The 25,267-nt window shown below is 43.7% G+C and overlaps 2 protein-coding genes across 6 annotated transcripts in view; both read left to right on the forward strand.

Annotated features, from left to right (window-relative positions):
* The window catches only part of CUBN (cubilin), a 153,936-nt gene extending 143,409 nt beyond the window's left edge, over positions 1-10,527 (forward strand). Inside the window, exons 63-68 of one of the 4 annotated variants that reach the window (XR_010069821.1) lie at positions 489-636; positions 752-933; positions 2,236-2,401; positions 4,227-4,462; positions 4,858-6,065; positions 10,221-10,527. Coding sequence is in view for 1 of the 4 variants with exons in the window: in XM_063324743.1 (XP_063180813.1) it covers positions 489-636; positions 752-933; positions 2,236-2,401; positions 4,227-4,462; positions 4,858-4,965 (840 nt within the window). In the remaining 3 variants the exon portion in view is untranslated. Of the gene's footprint in view, positions 1-488; positions 637-751; positions 934-2,235; positions 2,402-4,226; positions 4,463-4,857; positions 6,628-10,220 lie in introns of those variants that run through there. The other 3 variants (XR_010069823.1, XR_010069822.1, XM_063324743.1) reach the window with 3 other exon arrangements.
* Positions 10,528-11,897: 1,370 nt separating this feature from the next.
* Positions 11,898-25,267, forward strand: part of RSU1 (Ras suppressor protein 1) — a 109,034-nt gene continuing 95,664 nt past the window's right edge. The window contains exons 1-3 of one of the 2 annotated variants that reach the window (XM_063324745.1): positions 11,898-12,003; positions 12,393-12,504; positions 20,905-20,955. In XM_063324745.1, coding sequence (XP_063180815.1) covers positions 12,396-12,504; positions 20,905-20,955 — 160 coding nt within the window. In that variant the 5' untranslated portion in view covers positions 11,898-12,003; positions 12,393-12,395. Of the gene's footprint in view, positions 12,127-12,392; positions 12,505-20,904; positions 20,956-25,267 lie in introns of both variants that reach the window. The other variant, XM_063324744.1, reaches the window with a different exon arrangement.

Here is a 25,267-nt window from a genome sequence, read left to right on the forward strand (position 1 = left end):
CTTGAGCTGTGTTAACTGGTACAGACCTCATGGCAGCACACTAGACACACGTTGAACTAGACCTAGTAAGTGTTACACAATTTTTCACAGTTGCACCAAGTAACAGAGCTGCCAAACTTAACACCCAGAAAATACTGCCCAACAGCCAGTTTTCATAAACTAATTGTACTTCCTCCCACCCAAGAATCATAATAAAAAGAAATATTCATGCCAAGAAGAGTGTTTACAGAAATTGTATTATATAATTCTAAACATGTTTTCATTGTTTCTTATTTTGGCATGAAAATACCTGTTACATGTGATTTGTTTCTCATAATAATTGAACATAAAATGTCGAGACGTTATTGTGATTTCCATGAGAACTTTAAAATGTGATTGCATAAGTGGCATAGGAAGTGCTGAGAGATCTATTCACCTCAAGTTCAGTAAGTAGAAAACTGAATTATATCATTAAGTAGAAGTAACTTGTGACATGTATTGAATTCCAGCACAGCCAAGGATCAGTCCATAGATTCTGTGGCACTGAAACTTTTCCAGTCCCTGAATTTTATTCTTATGATCGCACTGCCATCGTGACTTTCAAATCAGATGAATATATGATTAATAATGGAGTCAGATTTACCTATCAAGCTACAGGTAAGCTTGAAAAAAATCCAAAAAATCTACCTACCATTCTCTTTGTTGATTCCATATGGTGAAAAGCAATACAGAGATCTGAAATACTTACACGTTTCTGGTTTTCTGTCTCAAGGTTGCAGCAGAGAGTATAACCAGCCATTTGGTTACCTGAAGAGCCCCGGCTGGCCTGGTCGTCACCCCAATAACATGGACTGTTCTGTCATTCTACGAGCTCCACCGAATCACACAATTTCTCTCTTTTTCCATGCTTTCAGTTTGGAGGACAGCATCCAGTGTTCACGTGATTTCCTAGAGGTATCGAGCAAGTATACATATTTTGTGGGCCTCTGTCAAAATATGCTCAATTCTAAGGATATTAAAAAGCTTGGATCAAGTCTGAGCTGAACTGACATTAGAGACTAATTTATTACTACAGTTTTACAGTGAAAGGTACTCAAACGTTATAGTAAGAGGTTAAACAATACACACTATAGTAAGTCCAAAACCAACGAATAAATAGTTTCGTTATCAGCTAACTCATCTTTACCTAGCTCTTGTTGATGTTACCCAGTTAACGGAGCAAGCCAGGATAGTTTTCATCCAATATTAACATCTGTGCATGAACAGAAAGCCATAAATCCGAGCGCTTTCATTCCAGCAGTAGATTCCATCTGCTTCCTATTTTTCTTAAAAATATTTTTTCTAAAAAGGCATTTTTTCATTAAAAAAGGAGCACTTGCAAAGGTACTTTGTGTCAATTAAAAACACATCCTCCTACATAATCCTCACTCTGTCCTTTCACACTTGTTGAAGGTTTCCCTATTCACTGTCCAGCTGACAAAAATCAGGTGTCTGTGGCAAAATCATTATTTAGTTCTCCTTTCATAGCCTCTTTACTGTCTCAAGAAATGGATCTGAGCATCAGCATTATTAGGAAAACTTTTTACACTGAAAGGGTTATTAAGCATTGGAACAGGCTGCCCAGGGCAGTGGTTGAGGCACCATCCCTGGAGGTATTTAAAAGATGGGTAGACGTAGTGCTTAGAGATAAAGTTTAGTGGTGGTTTTTGTCAGAGTTGGGTTGATGGTTGGACTAGATGATCTGAAAGGTCCCTTCCAAACTAGGCAACTCTATGGTTCTATGATTATTGGTGCTTAAAACCCAAACAGATTAAACCTGAGCTATGTAATATGATCTGTCTTAATGTGGTCAGGGAAAAAGAGTGGTCTGCAGGGTAAAAAATTAATAATTTCATCTGGAATATTAACATTTCTTCTGAAAAGTAAAACATGGGCTTGAATTGCAAAAGAACCTCTTAGCTACTAGTCAAGTAATTTTTTCAGTCAGGAGATGTACCACACCATAAAATTTAGTCACCCGTTTCTGATGATACTTGTTCCATGCAATTACTTACAAAACTCAGACAGACTGGTTAATGGTCTCTTCCTTCTATACCAGAATGTATAGTACGAAAAATAACAGTATTAAAATGACAATTATGGTATGCATGCAAGTCAATACATAGTTTGTGCTGTGCTTGTATCACTGCATTATTGTACTAGTGTATAACTGGCAAAGGGAGTTAATGTTGAAAATATTTTCTGTGTCCTTTGAAGGTCAGAAATGGGAGTGATGTGCAATCACCGCTACTTGGCAGGTTCTGTGGAAACACTGTGCCCAGTCCCATCTTCCCCCAAAATCATGTTGTCTACCTTCGTTTCAAGAGTGATTTTTCAGGGGCTCATGATGGATATGAAATTACTTGGACTTCATCACCAAGTGGTAAGGCTGTAATTACAAAATAATTCCACTCAGCAATTGTACATGGGGGGAAAATACAGAAATGTCAGTTTGGGCCCTGCCTCATCAACACTTAAGACCTCCCCAAGCACCCATAGTCCACCCTATTTAGTCACTGGAGAGAGGTAGTTGTTCCTGAAGACCAGTAGGGCAAGATCCATTTTATGTCATGGAAGCAATTCCCTCTCTCTAATGTTGACTTTAGCAACCTCAGACGACCCAGTACACTTAAGATGAAGATCTACTTCTTTCACTGAGAGGTCAGAAAATATCAGGAACACCTATCTTGGGATCCACAGAGTGGTGGTGGTGGTGGTGCCTCAGCCTACTCCATAGTCCACTTGTGATATGCCGTAGGATCTAGGCACTACTAGGCCTGAAGAGGACTGAAAATTGCCCCAAGAAAATAACCTAACTGTAATGGTGTGTAATGACTATGTAATAGACACATTCATAAATGGCTTACGAACGCATTACCCAGTGAATAGCTGGGTAATAGTTTGTTCACAACACTAAGTTACTGGAGGTAACACATGGCCAGCTGAAAAGCACTGCAGAACAACCTTACACTATTGAGGGGCTTGGTGATGAAAAGGCGGATAAAGTTCAGTGTAGGAAAGTACTGATGAAGAACATGGGCAAAAAAAGACAATCCTAATTTTACTTACAAGAATATGGGATCTGAATTGACTTTTAGCACTCAGCAACAAGACCTTGGGGGTAAAATAGTTCCATTAAAACAAGAGCTCGCTGCTCACTAATAGTCAGTAGGCTAGCACAACGCTAGGAACTATTGGGAAAGAAAGAGAAAGCAAATAGACAAACACTTCGAAATCCATAGTTCACACACAAACGGAATGATGTGCACAGTTCTGGTCTCCTCTTATAAAGCATCCAGTACAACTGGAAAAACTTCAGGCAAAGGAGCTCAACATAAAAAATGGTTTCTGCATGAGGTATGCTGAGATTTCTTAATCTGGTTAAGAACCTACTGAGGCCTATAAAATTGAGTGATATTGGATGGTAAATAGTGATCAATTGTTTATTGACTTCACACAGAAGAACCAGAGGCCTTCAGGTAAAGGCAGGAGGTGGTAGGTTCAAAACAAGCCAAACAAAACAGTTCCTCCCACAGTATGCAGTTAATCTGTGGAGCTCCTTCCCATAGGATGCCACAAATTTACATGGATTCAAGGGCTACCTGAACAAGTTCATGGAAGACATCCGATAAAGACTATTAAACACAAAGATGCCATTTCTGGGAGCTGTGAGCTGAAAATTCTTGGAGACTGTGAGGGTAATCGGGGTCATGATCTGCACATGCTTACTCTTAATCTATAAACTTGCATTTCTCCCAGGGCATCTGCTTCTGCCCACTGTTGGAGATTGAATTTTGGTATAAATGGCCTTTAGTTTACTTAATATGACTATTTTCTCTGAGTTGTTCTCTGTATTTTTCTATCAGATAAGGATTCACTACTTTTCATTCCAAAGAACAGCCAAAGAGAATTTGTCTCTAGTGGAGTAGCTGGGAACTGAACTGCTCAAGGCACACATTTAAGATTTTGATTCCTTTGTTTGAAACCCTTTGTTCCAAAGAGTTTTGGGGGCTTTGATTTTTAATATCCGGTGATGGTCTAATGCCCATTGCATTATTGGAATAATGCTCTTATCCACGTTCATTGTTCCAGCTCCCAGCGTCCTTCTGTTTTTCAGTGCTACTACTAATACTGTACTTAAGGTACTACATCATGTGGTATCCTGTGAAACTAAGCCTTCTCAGCTAATTAACAGCGTCTGTTTCCAGGATGCGGAGGAACGTTATACGGCAGCACTGGTTCGTTTGCTAGTCCCAGCTACCCAGCAACTTACCGCAACAACACTGATTGTGAGTGGGCCATTACTGTGCCCAAGGGACGAATTGTCACAGTGAACTTTGATTTCATCAGCATCGATGACCCAGGGGATTGCAGTAGCAACTATCTGATCCTTTACAACGGGCCAAATGCCAGCTATCCCCCAGCCGGGCCGTACTGTGGGATGGTATGTATTGCCTACTGCCTGTGACCTTTAAGTGGTTAAAATGAACCTCTACTGTTTCATATTCAAGCCTGTTTCCCCAATCCTGGCATGAATTCCACATAGAGTGGAAGTGAAGGCGTAAGGCTTGTTTGGCACCTTAGAAGCCTTCCAATGCAGACCTTACAGTGACATCTAGCGGGAGGCATGAAGCTATTTTTCTCTGTATTTAGTTGTATTTGTGATTTAAATATTTCTAATATCCTAAGGGAGAAATGCAACAGCAGTATCTAGCAAAGATCTGACGTCACTTCCAATCTGTGATCCAATTTGTGCCTCAGTTTTAACTCTCTGACTGGCTTTTACAAAGCATCTAAATGTTCTATAAAGCTTTTCATTTTTCTTCTCTTTAATTTCAGGATACAAACATCGCTCCATTTACTGCTACATCTCATCAAGTCTATATAAAATTTCATGCCGAATATGTGACTTTACCGTCAGGATTCCAGTTAAGCTGGACGAGCTAGAACACTGTTTATGAGAAATATAGTACCATTCCCTGCTATACTGAAGAGACTTTAGGTCAAAAAGTAAGCTTGAAATCCACTTATGATAATTGCAGCTGCAGTAAGGCCTTTTAAAAATTACTGTCAGTGAAGCTGTTTTGAATTTAGAGTTCTGTCCAAAAAATGTGATCTCCCATTGTACTGAAAATAAACTATTATCTACCCAACTGGGAAAACGAGGTTTTGAAACATATTTTTATATTCTCCTACATAATTTCAAAATTTTACATTTAATGCTATAAAAAGTGAATTAGCCAAAATTCGAAATTGTTAACATGAAGTTGATAAGAGGATTTAAGATATGAAGTTGTCTTTAATTAGTTCTATGGAGTTATGTGGTTTTGTCCCAAGCATCTTTTAAAACGTTAGCTAAAGTTTTATTCAAATTAGGATCAGAAATTGCTAAAAAATGGCCCCTGTCCTACAATCATTTACCCAGATAACTTTGCTGTACTTCAAAAAGATTGATTTCACTACGGGAAAAAGCATGTTTCACTTTAAAGCAGGTTAAATGTTTTTGGACATTTTTTGATATGATACATACATACTTGCTCTTGGCATGACTTCCTGTCGCCAAAAAAAATGTACAGAATTATTGAACTTCTGCAAAAGAAAAGACTGAACAGCACTACCAATGGGAGAAAGAAAAATTTGTAAGATTTTTTTTTTTAATCTAACAATAACTTGGTGCATTTTTAAACGTTCCAAGTACTCCATACCTGTGCATGATTTTATTTACAATTGAGTAAAATGCATGAGGTTCTTTAGAAAAAAAATGAAAATCCATCAGAGAATTTGTGCTCATGAAGACTGTTGAATGAAGCTGCTGGTACAAGGTTCAATTGATCTAGCCCCACTGACTCTCGCCAAAAATAGTCAAAGTCTAAAATTAGAGTAAATTATCAAACCATTCTTTAAAAAAAAAACAGGAACAAAGTAACCCACTGCTGTCCTCTAACATTTTATATGAGGAACCACAACAGAAATACCACTGCAGAAGTATTAAAGTGGAGGTCCTTAGAGGAGAGGGCTGGTGCTAAGCCATGTTTCTGTCTTGGAAGGTGAGTCGTCATTTAAAACACTTGCTTTAAAATGAATGCACAGCAAAAGCAAACAGGAACAACGAAACAGGTAATTTGAAAAGAATTATTCCATGAAACTTCTAGGTGTTTTTTGCAGTGTACAATTCAAAAGACAGAATCTGTGTTTAGCAAGATTTATGGCTTCATGTCACAATGCTGCCATGAATATTTTTGCTTTTATGACTGTGCGCTTTGCTGTCTATTTTACACATAATGTCGTAGCTGTGAATGTTGCCTGTCCGTATTGTAATACCTGCATGACTACACCCAGCCTCCCCCCGTCGGTGACACAGCACGGATAATGAATGTGCATGTTTTCACTTCCTAGAGCCTGCACGTTTTTAACTTAAGTGTAAATCTTCTGCATGTTACTATACATATTTATTTTTATATAAAAGTATGTTTTATGAGCCAGTTATATATGAATGGTAAGGACTCCGAAGACTAGGATTTGGAGAATAAGTACTAGAAGATCCATAACAGTATTTTTAATTGTCCTTCCCATGTGGCGGGGCTATTATTTATAAACAATAAATAAGAAGTAATACCACAATGAGATCGTTAGGGCTACAGTTACTTGAAGTCAAGGAGAGAAGATACACAGCTAAAATGCTAGAAATCGTGGTATTGGTCAATTTAAAACATTAGCTAATTTTAGTTAAATTTACAAAGCAATTTTGACTGAAAACAGTTTTCACTCGGCTCGTAAGGCAAAGGAGATGTCTCAGTTTCCCACAGTAACTGGAGGTAAGTGTCCTAGGCACCAGAATTAACATATTTAGTGTAATTATTTTTTGTCAGTTGCCAAACTAAAACCACAGAATTATTCTGCAGTCCTGATTAAAATTAAATGTAACAAAAATTCATAGCATTGACTCCTGCTTGTAATAACAACAGCGATAATGCAGGATTACTAACAAATAAGTGTTTAAAATGTTTATTAGCTGATAATAAAAATAGAGGCCAAATCCTAGAAGTTGGCTTTTATAAAGCACAGACCAGCAAAATAAATACCGTGTGCCAGTTATCACATGTAATGACATAATGTTGACGGACATTTTTAGTAGCTGTGCCTGGCAGCACACACCTGGTTTTGAGGTGCATGTTGCTGTTGTATCATTTTGATGATAAGCTAACCCTGCATTAACGTTGACCATTATGAAAGCTTTTCTCCGAGGGGAAAAAAAAAGGATAAAAATAGAATAATAATGTAAAACCTCATTTCCTTGGCTAGAAGAACTACCTCGGACAGCCAGAGCAAGGGCAGCGTCAGAGCGGCTCGTCCCCTTGCTGCTCCCCAGCACAGCCAGAGCCAGGTGGGAGGCACCTCCAGCGCCGCTGCCCGGCTGGAGCAGGCTGGGGGCAACCAGGGCAGGGAGACACTCCTCCCTCCTCTTCCCACCCCAGGGCAGCCGCAGCCTGGCCATACAATCCTGGCCATACACCTACCTCCTAGTCACTTACTTCAGCCTGCTGTCCCAAGGAGGCATATGCCTCTCCAAAGAATTCAGACATTTGCTCTACAAACATTTAAGCCAAGTGACAAATTCAGAACAAATCTGACAGGTAGCAAAGATATTTTATAGTTGTTTCACAAGCAGAAAATCAGTAGCTGGATCGTACAGCGAGACCTAAATTGGGAAAGCCTGTAGCGTGGCGCCAACTGCCATACATGCGGGAGGGCTCCAGCGGCCGGTCCCCAGACACAGGCTGGCCAGCCTCTGGCTGGGGGTATAGAGACAGCTGAGGATATTTGGGGTCAAAGGGGTTACAGAAGAACTGGATGTACTGGGAAGAGGTGGTAGGGGACAAGAGAGGGGAGATCATCAATACTGGCCCTCAGGGGTCAGTACTGGGTCCAGTCCCGTTCAATATATTCATCAATGATGTGGATGAAGGGACAGAGTGCACCCTCAGCAAGTTTGCTGATGACACAAAGCTGGGGGGGTGGCTGACACACCAGAAGGCTGTGCTGCCATACAGAGAGACCTGGACAGGCTGGAGAGTTGGGCAGAGAGAAACCTTATGAAATTCAACAAGGGCAAGTGTAGGGTGCTGCACCTGGGGAGGAACAAGCCCATGCACCAGTACAGGTTGGGGGCTGACCTGCTGGAGAGCAGCTCATCTGAAAGAGACCTGGGAGTCCTGGTGGACAACAGGATGACCATGAGCCAGCAATGTGCCCTTGTGGCCAAGAAGGCCAATGGCATCCTGGGGTGCATCAAGAAGAGTGTGGCCAGCAGGTCAAGGCAGGTCATCCTCCCCCTCTACTCTGCCCTGGTGAGGCTGCATCTGGAGTACTGTGTCCAGTTCTGGGCTCCCCAGTTCAAGAGGGACAGGGAACTGCTGGAGAGGGTGCAGCAAAGGGCTACCAAGATGATTAGGGGACTGGAACACCTCTCTTATGAAGAAAGGATGAAGGATTTGGGTCTCTTCAGTCTGGAAAAAAAGACGACTGAGGGGGCACCTTATCAACGCTTATAAATACTTAAAGGGTGGGTGTCAGGAGGATGGAGACAGGTTCTTTTCAGTGGTGCCCGGCAACAGGACAAGAAGGAATGGGCACAAACTTGAACATAGGAAGTTCCATCTCAACATGAGGAGGAACTTCTTTACTTTGAGGGTGGCAGAGCAGTGGAACAGGCTGCCCAGAGAAGTGGTGGGGTCTCCGTCTCTGGAGCCATTCAAAACCTGCCTGGACGCGTTCCTGTGCAACCTGCTCTGGGTGACCGTGCTCTGGCAGGGGGTTTGGACTAGATGATCTCCAGAGGTCCCTTCCAACCCCGACCATTCTGTGATTCTGTGAGATGGGGTTACTGCAGTGGCATAAGCCCTCTGCAGGAAATTAGTCTTTGTGAGGATGACTGCCCATGGAACAACCTGAAAATTACATTTTCAAGGTCCAGGAATGACCTGACCCTTGGACAGTGTGGCGTCGGTACTTATTTTCCCACCCCTTCTCATCCAATTGATATTTAGTGCTTCAACAGTAGCTAAGAAGCTTTAAAAGGAAGGCTTGACAGCAGCTCCTCTTTGCCAAATCCAGTGCAGACCTGACTCGAGTATTGATTAGAGATGAAAGATTTGCTAAAGCAGGAGCCAAAGCAGATCTCAACGAAGGTGTGGGTGATAGATGAACTGTTTACACAAGAAGAAGATAATGAAATTAGGTGGATGGTAAAAAAACCTCCAAAAACTCCTAACAAATGGGAGTAATGGCAATATGTTCATTAAGCAGGGAGTAATTAAATACTTCTATGGCAGGGGCATAACGTGGACATCCAGGCCATGCGCAATGTAATATGCTATTGTTTTGATCACTGCATAAATGGGGCAGTGAGAAGCCAGGTGAGCTTCTCATTAGCCATGAAGACACCATTTTGTGAGTATCATCTTGTCACAGTCCCATGTACTTTGTTGGAATAAGCAAGTTGGGACCAGCTTATAGGCAATGAATCTGCCTCAGCCTTTGCTACTAAACAAAGCCTGTGATGGCTCTGTATGAAACAGCAGACAATGCTGGCACCTAGGTCTTTGGGACAACTGACTGGTGGCAATCAGGACATTTTCTTAGACAGGAAAGGGATCTGGATTCATGTTTCTGCAGACAAAAAGGAACTGTACATCTGAGTGACCAGATAAAAGGAAGTTCTTCCAGTTGGGTTTTGTAAGAAAGACATGAAAGCAGCCTGTCACTTCAGGAAAGGATTCAAGGTAGTAAATGGCATTTAGGGATAAACATGCTACAGTTCTGCAATCCATAATTAAATCCCCACATTCCTAAAAAAGGAAAAGCTATGTTAAAGGCGAAGCCACTCCCTGAGCATTCACACACCATACACGGTGTTGCACACACACTCTTGGCCATGCTTCCTCCTTCAGGCTCGACCCTGCAGCAGTCTCAGGCATTGGATTTTATAAAATAATTAATTTAATTGAAAGGTACAGCAGCAAGGACAGCCCAGGCTGGGTGCCTCCAAAGAGAGGGACCCCAAACAAAGAAATCCCTGGGCAATTATACCCTTGTGATCCACACACCCGCCCCTCGCGCACTGTCCACACATCTTTTAGTTCAATGGTGGTTTTTGGTCTGGGGTCTTCTAACACCTTATTGGATTCTTTTCCTGTGTCCAGGCAGGCAGGCTCTTATCTTGTTGATCTGCAGTTTCAGTCCAGGGTTGGACCCCCCTTATCTTCTGGTTTACACTCCTTGTGCACCTGCGCTCGCTGGCAGAACATGGGGAACTGAAGAGTCCCAGACTTGGGAAAAACGCTACCAAAACATCAGTGTGATACTAACATCTTTCCCATACTAAAAGACGAAACACAACACTGTACCAGCTGCTGGGAAAATTGCTAAGAAAATTAACTCTATTGTGGCCTATAGGCTTCAGCAAATCTCGATACTCATGCTAAGTAAAGCTAGGCAAACAGCACAAATCACACCATATTATAATCCTAAGTAATTTATTCTAATTAAAACATACTTATTAATGCTAAACAACTGATGTCCCTCAACAGCTAAAGTTGGACCTCCAGCAGTGTTTCTTATTTGCTGGTTTGGCCCCTTCCCATTCATCATCTTGGTTTCCATGGGTATTATTTTTAGGCTTCTAAGTAACACCATGCAGTGCATAGGGAGTGCACATGCAAAATTCAAGGCTGTGGTTCTCAATGGGTGGCTTGGCCGTAGGTCATTTTATACATTTAGTCATTAATTGCCCTGAGCTTCCTTATCTGCCAAATGACAGTAAGTAGGAGCTTCTAACGCCTACCCAAGATAGGTGTGAATACATTCTAAGCAGAAAGGCTGTAACTCGAACATCATGGTGGCAGGCTCAATTAGAAGTGCCAAGAACCTGGGCCCAGCCCCTCCTTACATTTTGGAACGAGAGCTGTCTAAAAAATCCACCAAGACACCTGAAGAAATGGAAACCACTGATTCAACGAACCCACGGTTTTTTGCGGTAGTGCCTTTTACCTTCAGTAGCCTTTGCCAAACTTCAGAGCGAACTCTGAAACCCTGCGCGGTCAGTCCCCAGGGAGCCCGAGCTCTCCCGCGCCACCGCCCTGCAGCCTCTCCTGTCTCCTGCTGCTGACCGTCCGGGGCACCCACCTGCCCGGGGCACATCCCTGCCAGTTTCCAGACCCCACCAGGGCACGAGGAGCTCATAGGACAGGGGCACCCAGACCCACGTTTCTCCTCGGTGCAAAACGGTGTCTTGGCTTTACGTTTGCAAAGTGCTTTCCAGATACGGAAGAAGCAGGGGCCAGCGTTAGGGCTGTTTTGCAGAGGGCTGTGTGACCACACGACGCTTACTCCCACCCAGACGAACGAGCACCCAGGGGCGCCTGCTCAGACAGGCCACCACCGCCCGGGCAGCAGCACTAACGAGGGCCAGTTTTCCCCCACAGCCCGCCAGCCCCGAGCAAGGCAGGCCACGCCATCGAACCCACCGTGGCGGCGGGTCCCCGCAGGCTGCGCCCGGCCCCTCCCCGGTGCCTGACAGGGCGCCGCAACCCACGCGGCGGCCCCCCCTCCCTGGGGGCTGCACTCCTCTACCGGGAGGGGCTGTGTCTGGCGGTGGCACTGGGGCTGCCCGCGGCCGCGCTCGCCGGGAGGCGGCTGAGCCGGGCACGCCAAGCCCGGTGGCCGCACTCAGCGGTCGCCAGCACCCACCCGGGCGCATGCGCCGGGGCCTCACCCGTGCCAATAGAACGCCAGGGACTTACGGCCTCACCCGCTATCACCAACGGGGCGCACTTATTGGCCGCGAACCTTCCTCAGGCGCCCCCAGCCAATGGCCGGCGGGCCCGCAGCCGAGAGGGCGCGCTGATTGGCCCGGTGCCTTCCCAGCCGTGGGTGGAACGGCTCTGCCGGCCGTGGAGAGCGTGAGGAGCGCCCTCGCCGCCCGGGGTAGGGTGGCCGCGCGCGTGCGCGGCAGGGCGGGGGAAGGGGCGGCGGGGCGCGGCGGGCGCGCGCGCGCGCAGCTGCCCTCAGGGCCACCGACAGTCCCGCTGTCCCGCCGCGCACCGCCCGGTGAGTCGCCCCGGGAGGCAGTGGCGGGGCCTGCCCCTCCGTCCGGGGATGGGAAGGGCGGCCGGCCGGCCGGCATCCCGATCAGGGCTCTGCTGGGCTGCGGGGGGGCGGGACGGGACTCCCCGGCGGCGCGGAACGGGTGGGCTCGCTGTTCGCTGTCCCCTCAGGGCGGGGATCGTTCCTGCGCTGTCTCGGCGGCGCCCCGGGCCGGGTGTACCCCGCCTTTCCCCCGCCCGCCTCACGGTGTCCGTTTCTGCCCCGCCCAGACCATGTCCAAGTCGCTGAAGAAGATTGTGGAGGAGAGCAGGGAGAAGAACCAGCCCGAAGTGGACATGTGCGACCGCGGCATCTCCAACATGCTGGACGTGCCCGGCCTCTGTAGGTACCGGCGCCGGCGGCGGGCGTGGAGATCGCGGAAACTTCCTTATTTGTCCCGGGACGAGACGGGGCCGCCGCCGGCCCTGGACGCGGGGGGGTCCAGGCCGCCCCGCCTCGGCTGCTACCCCAGCCCCTCGGCGGCGGTGAGGCGGCCCCAGCCGGGACCTGGGGTGCCCTGAGGCTTTGGGCATCGGGAGTTTTGAGGGAGGTTCGTGGGTAGGAGGAAACGGTGCGTCTCCCGGCAGCGCCCTAAGGAGCCGTGGGCGTGTTCGGCAGAGCCCCTGCTCCGCTGCACTGGAGAGACCGGCGCGGGGAGCTGGGGCTGCCGCCCATCCCTCCCATCACCTCTGCCCATCTGCCACCCTAAGTGCTCCCTGTCTCTCTCGCACTGTTGTCATTCTGGCACTTGTGCGATGGGTAGACTTGGCCTCCTGTCAGTCCTTGCCTCTCCCTGCTAACCGAAGCAAAGCCACCGGCCAGGTAGCATCTCCACTGGCTTTTGAAAGGGATAGGGTGACATCAGGCTGGAGCTAGGCATGGCTGGTTTCTGAAGGAGAGTGAGGTAGTACCGTGTAACGGGTACAGCAATGTCATACTTTAGATGTTGCATGATTGCATATGCTTCCAGAATGTGACAGTATCTTGTTATTGGTATGTTGCATTTGCTGTAAGTTAACACACTGTCACAGCTCTGGGGGACTCATAAATGAAGAACAAAGCAGGTCACTTTGCCTTGCTTTTCCTTTGGCTAAGAGTGCATATGATGTACCTCCTCCTCCAGAGGAGGGCCGTGAAGATGATCAGAGGGCTGGGGCATCTCTTCTATGAAGACAGGCTGAGAGAGTTGGGGTTTTTCAGCCTGAAGAAGAGAAAGCCTCAGGGAGACCTTATTGCAGCCTTGTGGTATCTGAAGGAAATAGCTGGAGAGGGACTTTTTACAAGGGTGTGTAGTGATAGAACAAGGAGTAACAGTTTTAAACTGGAAGAGCGTAGACTTAGATATCAGGAAGAAATTTTTCCTTATGAGTGTGGTGAGAGAGACACTGGAACAGGTTGCCCAGGGAAGTTGTGGATGCCCCATCCCTGGAAGTGTTCGAGGCCAGGCTGGATGGGGCTTTGAGCAGCCTGGGCTAGTGGGAGGTCTCCCTGCCCATGGCAGGGGGGTTGGAAGTAGATGATCTTTAAGTTCCCTTCCAACCTAAACCATTCTGTGTTATGGTACAGCTGATATCCAGTAAGTTGAAGTTGTGGCTAGCTGTAGTGTGCCACAGGCTGAAATTTTCCTGAATATGTGATGTAATGAGAAAAAAAACCCCAAAGTCTTAAACAATCACCATACTTGAAACTCTAACCATATCCTGGTTTAGCTCTTTACTATGTTTGTTGAACTTGATAGCAAACAGGAGCAGATGTACATAGTCCTTCTTTACATGATGGAAATGAGTTCAGGGAAGTATATGGCTTGCTACCAACTCACCATTGTCTGCAGAGCTGGGAGCAGACCAGGGTATCTTCGCTCATATCAGTGAAGGATGAGGATGTAAGTGCAGTTTTACAGAACTACGTTCCGTACTTAAGTCTTCAGCCTTTACTGATTCTTTTCCTGCTTCTGAGTTGTGCGTGGAATTTCAGGAAGATCACATTGTAAAGCCTGTATGGATCAACTCATGTTAAATAGAAAGCTTCACTGTATTTCTATTGGATGAACCGTGGCTTGATACAAAGTAGTGTTTAACTCCCATTAACTAGAGACCCATTTTCAGAGTTATACTTACCCCTTTCAGATAAACTAATGTATTAGGAGTGTGGGGCAGCAACAGAGTACTGGTGCTTTTGTTAAGTAGACTTGGTGCCTGTTATCAATGCTAAGACACATAATTAGCTAGCTTTGATCTTTTGGGTGTGTGGGGGAAAAAAACTAATGTTGAATGCTAAATGTAATGCTGAAGTAAAAAAAAGCTCTTCTTGTATGAATGCTGTTTTGCGTTTGTTGTGGAGGCAGGGTCAGGGACCACGATGGGTGACACTGGTCCACAGGTGGTCCCTGATACCAAGCTGCTAATTAAGCACCTGAAGTTTGTTTGGCAGGGAGCTCCCTAGATGAAGTGTAGACTTGTGGTACCCAAGTTATATTACATCAGAGAAGTCTGTGTGCAGGTATTCTTGGTGCACATCATGTGACTTGATTTAGTGTGGGGACTGGGGGCTGTCTCCAATTTGAGACAGAAGTTAGGGGAGGGGGAAATGATGGCTGGTTTCTGTTCAGTTAATTGACTGTCTTGCTTTTTCAGTTACTCTGCACTCTGGGAGATGAGGCATTATAAGTTGGGGGTTTTGGCTTGGTTTTCTTTTGTCATCAAGGTATTTGCTGCTTTCCATCAGTAGAAGGAATTACCGTTCAAATGTGCCTTTGAAAAAGTAATGAGTAGGTAATATCTCTGAGTTTTAGGTCATGGTTTGAGAAAACGTTAAACATGCTTGTTTTCTAGCCCTGTCATCTGACTCCTAATGAATGGTTGTTTCTAGTACAGATTGGGTGTTTTGGGTTTGTCTGGCTCTCAGAACTGGCAGGCAAGCTAAATGAGTCTGTCCTGGTGCCTTCCCTGATAGGTCTGTTGGATATCTTCCCAGTGCAGAGCAGAGTTAAAGCTTGCCTTTTCAGAAACTTTGTTTTTTCCATGAAATAAAGATCTTTGTTAAAAACAACCATCATGATTCATGCCCAGTGACTGTTCTTTCACAGCATCTTGTCTTTAATGAAGGCCACCAGTAGATGTTCAGAGATAAGGGTAAGATTGGGTTATGACAGGAGGGAGCATTTTGGTGGTGTTTTCCCTGTTTTTGGACATTTGAGGTTTAAGGACTTACTAGGTTGGAGGATACTCCTAAGTTACTGTGTTCAATAGCCCCTGATAGGCATTTTGTCTCATGTAATTATTTAATGGTTGTGAATGCGCCCCCCCCCCCCCCGCCTCCCCCAGTGGCCAGTGACTCTTAAAGTAAAGCTGATCCTTGTACTCTTGATTATTCTTCAAGAATAACCTTGTCCTGCTGCATATTTGAATACTTGCTGCGGACTGGTTAGTGGACTCGTATTTAAGCTTGCTTAATTTAATTCACATAGAGTTAGCGAAGATATTATGTGTCCTGGTTTCAGCTAAGATAGAGTCAATATTCTTCCTAGTAGCTGCTGTGTTGTGGATTTAGTGTGAGAATAATGTTGATAACACATATTGGTTTAATTGTTGCTAAGTAATGCTTATATTAAGTCCAGGACTTTTTCAGCTTCCCATAGAAGCTGAGAGGGAGCACAGACAGGACAAGCTTGCCAAAGGAATATAACGTACCATAGATGTCATGCTCAGTATATAAATGGGGGCAGGAATCCACAATCACTGCTTGGGATGGGCAGTCAGTCATTGGGTGGTGAGCGATTTTATTGCATCACTCATTTTGTATATTCTTTTACCATTTTTGTTATTATTTTCTCTTCTGTTGTTCTCTGTTAAACTGTCTTTATTTCAATCCATCAGTTGGTTTTTTTTTCCCTTTTTCTCCCTCTTCTCCCTATCCTCCTGAGGTGGGGTGAGGGGGAGTGAGTGAACGGCTGTGTCGTCCTAGTTGTTGTGGTGTTATATAGGGGGAGACAGGATAAATGGGAAAGGGGAAGATATGCCCTGGTGGATATTCCTGCCTTGGGTAGGAATCTCTTGCAGACTCTCTTTCTGGTCTAGTAAATGACTTGCTACAATACAGGGCAGCCACTTGTATTTTCTTTTGCCTTGCCTTCCACCCTCTGTAGCAGTTGTGGGAGAGACAAAACAGACTAAACTTGCCTCTGTCAAATACCAATGTCTCTTTCCAAATCAATGAAATACTTTTCCTATCTGGATGGAGATTGACACTTGGTGTCTGAAACTGTCTTAAACTAGCTAAGATCTAGAAGCTTGGCAATCTCTACATCTCTTCCTGCTTTTGTGTTTAGTAAACAGAGAGTGGAGTTATCAGCTTGTATATAATGTGGTGTTCAGATTCACAAAGAAGAGTTCACTAGTCCCTGAGCTGCCGCTTGCTCACTCAGGAGTTCATTATTGTCATTAGAAGTTGAGTTCTATTTTTGGAATATTCCTCGAATCCAGGCACTTCCATGTTTGCTATTAATGACTTAAAGTACAAACTAGAAATGGGCTACAGACCTTCAGAGTGTCTGAATTTTTGAGGGTTTAGAAAATGTAATATGAGAAAACTCTTTTCAAAGATGTTCTGTAGGAAAAAACACTTGAGACTAAAAATGTTCGTTGGTCTAGGTGTTCTGTGCTTTATCTCATCACACTACTGCAAAGACCATGTGAAACAGTTTTAAAGTTTAAAGGCTTTCCTTATTATTCTGACATGCGATAGAACAAATTTTATGCCATTTGTGAGCACAGCTATACTATATTTGTGCATCTACCCATGAATAGTTTTAAAAAATGTCTTGCCCTGTGGAAGTGTTCTGATGTGTGGTTTTTTTAATTCCATATTGTGAAAATAAATAGATCGTATTTGTTTACAAAGCACTCAATATGGGCAGGTAATGGTGGAGACCATTAATAGCTGTAGGGCGAACAACTGGGTTCAGCAAGTAGGATGCGCCTTTTCCCGAGCCTGAGGTTAGGGCATTTGTTGGTAGAACTTCAAACAGCTATCAACAGTTACGGAATTGTTCTTGGAGTAGGGACCAGTCTCTAATCTCTGATTTATTTATCTTTAAGAGGTCGATATGGGGAAGCTATGAATTAAGGAATTATTTTCCCAAAATTGCAGAGCAGCAGATGTCTCAAGTTGTCTTGTTGTCAGGGAGGGGATATTGGATGAAATCCTATTTACTCTGTAAGTGTTAATTTGTTCTCATTATCATTCCATCTGTAAGCTATTCATATTTTACATAAAGTACATGCTTGTGTGGTAGGAATTAACATGCCTAGAATTTTTTTTATCAGAAAGTTAGTGTTGATATAATTGTCTGCTCCTAAAATAACCAAAGCACAGAAGATGGAGGGGCAGGCTACTTGTAAGTTTTGTACGATACTGGAATGCTGATCCTGCATTAACTTCCTCCAGTGGGACAGAAAATGTCTTATCGTGGTTCAGCAAGGTCTCTGGAGTCTTCCTGGTTTGGGTTTTTTTGTTCCTTTTAAAAAAAAAAATAAGTCTTGTCATATAAATATTTTCTGTAAAGCTAACTTGCAGTGCGTGGCAGCAGTATATGAAAGATACTAGGGCCAAAAGGGAAGAGTTTAAATGTTCTTCCCTTGACCCACCCTGTTGTGAAGCAATAGTGACACTGGGACCATAATGAGAATTTGTAATTACTATGCAAGTAAATTGCTCTGGGAAACAGTAGTATCCTGACGCTCAAACTTCAGTATGGATATTTGGTGCATTCTTGAAATCAAAATAACTTATCGCCTCTATGCTAATTACTCTAATGTTAACAAGGCATCTGAGGTCTGCTGTCCTCAAGGAGCTGCTGTTTAGTGTTTAGTAGCTCCTCTGGTAGCATCGTAGAGAGGTTATAGTAATTCCCCTGTGGGAATCACAGTGCCCTGTGAATCCTGGGGGACTGGCACTCAGGGTGAATCGTTTGATGTTCAGAAGACCCAGGCCTGCAGCCCCAAAGCTTAATTGCCCTTGAGTAAGCGTCCCACGTATAGAAATGGTGAAACTATGTCAGGAAAGCTTCCCCATGTGCGTAAACACGGATTAGGTCAGGGTCTGTCCCAGTTCTCTTGGTAAAACACTTCCTTTTTTTACTCTTTTGTTTCCTAGTTCAGTTTGTAAGTGATCCAGGGCAGGTACTTCATGTGTGCTGCTGTCTAGCACTTGGTGCAGTTCAGTGACTTTATACTTCTGTGGTGCAAATAAGTCACATGAAAGTGGTATCTCTTCGTAAGCTGGCGTCTTGGCAGGAGTTACAAACATTATTTGGTATGGTTATTCCTTTAAATACTGAATTACATCTTGAGCTTAGAAACAGAAAATCCTAAACACTTCTTCAAGTCTTTGAGTTTTTGTTCTGATTTGTATGCTTTAAATGGGTGTCTCGCTTCATGGGGCACAGGGACGATCGGGACTACTTCCTTTACCACTGCCTTAAAGAGTTTGTTTATTTTTGTAACCATGGACATGTCTAGCCTTCGTGTTAACAAGTAATCATGCATAGAAGTCAGATCATCTTCATAGAAGAGGTGGTTCATAGGCAGAAAAGAGTTGAGAAAGGCCTGTCATATTAGTGGATGTACAAACTGAATTTGAACCTTTCCTCATGTAGTTTTTCACCCAGAGAAGAGTACACCCATCCGAGCCATGAGAAGCCAGTTTCTTGAGGAGAATGCTGTGGGAAATGGTGTCAAAGGCTTTAGTAAAAGTCTAGGGAGACAACATCCACAGCCTTTTCCTCATCTACAAAGCGGGTCACCTTGTCACAGCAGGAGATCGGGTTAGTCAAGCAGGACCTGCCTTTCATAAGCCCATGCTGGCTGGGCCCGATTGCCTGGTTGTCCTGTACATGCTGTGCGATGGCACTCAAGATGATCTGCTCCATAACCTTCCCCAGCACCAAGGTCAGACTGACAGGCCTGTAGTTTCCTGGATGCTTCTTCCACCACTTCTTGTAGATGGGCGTCACATTCACTAGCCTCTACTCAACTGGGACCTCCCCAGTTTGCCAGGACTGCTGACAAATGATGGAAAGTGGCTTGGTGAGCGCTTCTGCCAGCTCCCTCAGTACCCTCAAGTGGATCCCATCTGTCCCCACAGACTTGTGCGTGTCTTTCAGCTCCGTGGTTGCCTGTGGTTCAGGTGCTGATGTGCCTTTTCTGTTTTAAAGCTTAGAGCTCTTTGTGGAGGCGGCTGCTCCTGTCTGACCTTTAGTGCTGTTTTTTCTATGGTACTCTTTACAGACTTTCTATCGGCTTCTGTCTTCCTGTTCTGCTTTGTGAGGTGGTACAGGCAGTACTTAGAGTGCTCATATTTTGGGAGAAATTTAGGGTGGGTGCACTGTTTCTTCCTTTCTCCTCCCTGCCTTTCCTTCCTCCAGAACCTGCAATTGCACAGGGAACTGTGGTGAGGCTTCCCTCCCCACACACTGAATTTTCTGTTTCTGTGTTTGGGTGACTGCTTTCATTCTGCTAACAGGTTGTATTTGCCTGTGTTAAGTCACGAGCTTTCAAGGGTTAGCTGAAACTGGTTGCTATATCAGTAAGTAAAAGCTCTCCAAGCTGTTTCCTCCAACTTGCAATTTAGTAAGTATTAATTAGCAGGCCCGGTTTTCACACATGCTCTCCAAGATATCTTCATTCCCTAAGGCAGCAAGATGCCCGTGGGCTGTCTCTGGGCTAACATTAGTGATGTTTGTTGCTTGAGAAAAGCTCTGAGGGATAAGAGACGTAGATCTACAGGTATCCTTCAGGCAGAAAAAGTGTCCAGCTACCTAGGAGGGTGAGCAAGGTAGTTTCTACAGCTGTCTTGAAGAGGCTAGGCTGGAAGTAAGGAAAAGATGTAGGGGAGGAAAATCTCTCAATTTTTCTAGTTCCAATAAAATACAGCAAACTTTATACAGGGAGAGGGAAGATGTTTGAGAACTCCTTCAAGGTGCAAGTTTCTCCTCTGACTATTTAGCTTATTTTTCTGATTAGATACTGTTGTCAACTGTGGGCTATGGAGCTTCTAGGGGAAGCAATGGTGGTGTGGAGGGTGGAAGTAGGCAAGAAGAAACGTGAAGGATAAAGAAAGGTAGGGAGAGTGCTGGTCTCTGTAGCTGCCCTGTGCTCCACACTCGTTTGTTCAATAAGGTGGAATCTGAGGGGCTTTGATCAATCAGATCATTCAATTAATTTGAGTAAATATTGCATGTGGTCACCTGGCTGTTTGACACACAACAACGATACTAGTCTGCTACTGTGCTTCATGGATGCAAGGTTGTAAATGCAGCTGTTGGTACTTAGGACTTAAGTCTAGCATAATAATGAGTTGGGAACACGTGGAAATGTAATTGCTCGTGTGGCATGTGTTCTGTTGGGATAAATGCTGGAGTACCTATCAGTTTTTCCTCAGGAAGGATTTAAAGGGTGAAAATAAAAAAGGTGTTTGTGTGCCCAGAACCAGACCTCTGCTGGGAGGCAGCAGTGCTTGTTGCTCAAGTCGTGTTTGATGCAGTAACAGAAAAGAGAAGTAAAGGGGCAGAGGAGTGGCTGGATATGTCCTTTAGTCTTGAGCTTGTCTTGTTTATTGTGACAGTGCACATGAATGTGGAGTTACTGGAGTGGAGAGAATAACTTGCTTCTTTTTTAGCTAAAATAGATACAAGCTCTCAGTTGCCAAGTCCATAAACTAACTTCTTTCTCTCTTCACTTGCAGTTACCTTGTCTCATATCACACAGCTGGTTCTGAGTCACAACAAGCTTACAAGTAAGTATACTCCTGTTTTTGGACTTCATTACAGGCAGTTGAGCAATATTGAAAAGCTGACACTGCTATTTTGATTTTTTTTATTTTTATTTTTTAGCAGAGCGCAATGTCACTGTTAAGAGTGCTTCTTGGTGAAGCACTAATAAAGAGATTGAGGATGTGGCTTAGCAGCCATGTTCAACATGCCTTTCCAACTTCAGTACAGACCTGCCACATACTGTAACATCTGTATCTCTCACTCCTGTTACCAGTTCAGCCAAAAATCCATTCCCTATCATGGCTCTGAATTCCTTATGTTTAGGTGAGGACTTTTGAATGTTAACTGTATCAGAAATATATAGTTTGCATTTTAGTAGATGGATAATTAACTGAAGTGAGTGAAAATAAATTACAACTCAACTGCATTATACCTATAATCAAATATATGTGAGCTTCAGGCATGAAAGTCAAGCAGTCTACTTCTGTCAAAAAAAATCTTTCGAGTGTAAGTTGTCTCTTGCTTGTACTTCACACACCAACTTCAGTTATTACCTTGTGGATCCCACTTCCCATAGTAAAGGCCTTAAGTGAGGTGTTGGTGAATAGCATGTTATGAGAACAACATAAATGTGAGACTTAATTTAGTGGAGGCAGATATCAGACTGACTTTTGCAAGGCAAAAAAAAAATATTTTTTTGTAGAATGTTTCGGGCTTACCCATCAGTGTCTTGTGCAAATGTTCCTGCTTCTTGGTTCTTGAAATACAAGCAGTGAGTTTCATCTGATCTCTGTTACTGTGCGCCTTCTGAAGAGAAGGAAAGTGTTCTTGTTGATGTGCTTGTCCTTGTCTGCTCTCTGCACGTGCCAGTGTATTTCTGTCTCAACCAGTTCTTCCCTTTTTGGAACTGAATTTTTTAAGAGTCCGTGAAACAGGGAGGGGAATGGAGCCACCAAAGGGGGTGCGTGTTGAGGACATAACTGGGTAGGTGCCTTGGCACGTGCCAGGCTATACCCAAGGAAAGCTTTACAAACTGAGATAGGTTTAAAAGCCAAACAAACATAAACAAAAAAACCGCTAACAAACAAACCAATAAAACCCAACCTATTGAACTCTGAACTACTTGCTGCACCAGCTGTAAGATAGTATGTGTTATTTGAAACATATGTATTAATATTAGAATCTCACTTAGGCTATGAGCATTTGCAGAGGATTAAGCATGAAGAAATAACGAAAGTGTTCTTAGTTTTAGTACATAACCACTTCTACTCCAGATGCAGTTTATTGGGTACTAATGTGTAGCTTAAAGGATTTGTTGTAGTAAATAGATAAAATTATGGGCACTATGTGAGTGGCTGTGAGAAGTATGAATTAGTTATTCTAGGCCCTGCTTCTGATTGTACAATGTCCTCTAGACTGACATCTTGCTACTTGTTTTTGTCCCTATTATAGTTTTCAAAGAAATCTCAATTTGTTTTATAAGTATGACCAGCAATGTCCAGCCATCTAACATGTAAATGATGATCAATGAGTAAATTCATGGGCAAATCCAGGCAGGGGAAATCATAAGCATTGCTATTAGACACACAGCTGGTTTTAGAAGGTCATGAAGTTATGAATAGCTGGGAGCGGAGAGACTGTTTTGGGAAAGCATCATGGTAAACTCGCTTTGAGCATATTGCCCTCTGGCATCTGTTATCAGCCACTGATGGAGTTTGTCTACAGGGCCACTGGTGGTTTTTGTGTTCCCTCAGGTCACTGCAAGGAGATGCCTGTCTCTGAACTTGAGCTGCTTAAAAGCAAGGCGGTTAATTGCATCCAGCCTCTTCAACTTTCTCTGCAGCTTTTGGAGGGTTATGAGAACCTTGAGATAGCAGTTCATTCTGCAGACCTCTGTCTAATGCTTGTGGTGGGACAACTCAACTTATCCAAAGTTGGGTATCTAGAGCTGCCAGGCAGAACTTCTGTCTGGTGCCGATTATTTCCTCAGGTATCTTCTGTTGCATGTCTGCTTACCTGGCACAAGGATGAAATGAGTTGTAAGCATTACTCTTGGTAAACTTGACTATTCGTTCCCTGGGATTTGTGAAAATCCTACAACTTTTGAAAGCTAACACACTTCCAAGGACTTAATCATCTCTTCCATGTGATACCTTACAAATCTTAAACGTAGCTAAAGGGTGAGTTCAGCTGAACATACAACTGGCCGGGCAGGTAGCCGATATCAGCCTTGCTCTGAGGAAGAGAAGACAGGCTGAAACTTCTGCAAGGAGACTTGAACTGTGGTAAACTTGGCTGTCTGAGAACTGAGCCTGGGGAGGGTGACATGCTTCAGCATGAGCACCAGAGTGAAAAGTGAAGTAACTAACCTATGTCCTAGCTATGAGTCTTAGCTGTAGGCCTGACTGGGGGAGGAAAAAGATACGGTAATAGGAGGTGTCCAAGAAGGATGCGTTCAGGTTGACTTTAACAATTCAAGAAAAACCCAGAGCACACCATTTGTTTAAAACAGTTTTAGTTTTCAAAATACCAGTTTAAGGATTGCCACTATTCTAAAATTGTGTTATAATAAATCTCAACTTTTAATTACTGTTTTCTTCTAAAGTAGCCCTTAGATCAGTAGGCCGCAAGTATGTCTGTTCTCTCAGCCAAGGGATTCTGTCAGGTTTTCTAATTGCTACGTTGGTTTCTTTTATGGGAAGGTAAAACCACTGCTTCTCCTGATAAGTAACTCATCAATTCTGAAACTTGCTATTCTTTCACAAATTGATGTAGACATTTAAATAGACAGCACACATTTTTAAAAGGCTAAATTTCAAGTTCATAGTCTCGTATTTGACACTGCTGACCTAATCTCTTAAGCTGTGTAATTAATTGTCTTAGTAGATTGTTCTTAAAATGACTAGGAAGCTGGTGGCAGTGACACTTGACATGCTACACTAAGGTCATATTAGCATCTTCTGCTAGTTTTCTGCCATTTAAATGAGTGTTCTGCTTGCCTTTTTTCTGCTGTTTAGAGTAAATATGTCTATCTGGAAGAATAAATACATGTAAAAACTGGATATGCATAATTTTATGTAACCATAGTTCATATTTTTGCCAGCAAACTGTATTAAAAGTAAAGTTTCTTTAGCAAGTATGAGGACCGCACTATTAAATCCATCATACTGCTTAGAATATTTCTGTGGCATGGTTTTTGTTAGTGTTTTTAGTATGCTATTCATATGGCTGATGCTTGTGCATTTGCATGTCTAGATCATTCATTATCAGAAGTACTCAAATCCACATTGATTTTTCTGAAGAATATTAGGATGGATTTTTTCAGCTGTCTGGTGCTGCGCTAGTGGAGGAGTCTTGAACTGGCTGCTTCTGCTGTAGTTAACTTCTGAAACAGTTGAGTCTGTCCTTTACTGCTTGATGAGAACTTCTTGTGCTTCAAAATCAGAAGCAAAACTCTAGGGGAAGCTAAATAGCTGTGATTCTACAGTCTTGTTGAACCAGTTGCTGCATAAAACCTGGGATGATTCCAGTTTGGGGGTCTCCCGTGACAATCCAGTTGAAAGCAGAGGGAGAAAATGAGTAATTATGTTTTTTTAGTTAATTAATGTAGACATATGGGCCAGTGTCTCTATATATTGTACTGGGAGTTTTTCATTCCATCATTTAGTGATGTAAAGCCTTCTATCCAGTATACATCTGAGAAGCAATATTAAAGACAGTCATGCTCATGCTATTAGCCTGCATAGGTTGTCTGATCGTGACCCAGCTGTCTTTTGAACTCATTGGCTAACATCAAAATAAATGGAATAGAAGTCCTGACAAATGTTCCTCAAATTTGTGGAAATGAGTGGCTGACTGATAGAGATCTGCCTTCCAGTGGGGTGGGTTAATTTGGGTAGATATGACCAAATTGGTTTTGTTCCATGTCATTTGATGGTAGCTGGGGTACATACAGGTGACGTTTACCTCCTGCTTAGTGGGATCGTTAATAGGACATGAATAGTGGTAGGGATTTAGGAAAGCTGTGCTGGAGTGGTATGAAGGGAGTTGGAGCCACAGGACATCTGTAGAAACCACGCTTGATCAGTTTGGTCAATCACAAATATTATTTCAGCATCTTCTGTGCAACAGTAATAACTTTTATGGGTATCCATTCTGTTGTTTTCTGCACTTCTACTTAGGGCTGCTTCACCCAAGTTCAAGTGGAATGTAACTTCTCTTGAAGTCTGCAGCACTCTTGGCCACTTACTCTTTCTGACACCCTTGAATGGGGTGAAAGTGAACTTAAAGTGTTGGTGTAGGTCTGGTGTAGGAATTTTTCCTACTCTGTTCAAA

This window comes from Chroicocephalus ridibundus, chromosome 2 (assembly GCF_963924245.1).
Source record: "Chroicocephalus ridibundus chromosome 2, bChrRid1.1, whole genome shotgun sequence".
NCBI classification, from domain to species: Eukaryota; Metazoa; Chordata; class Aves; order Charadriiformes; family Laridae; genus Chroicocephalus; species Chroicocephalus ridibundus.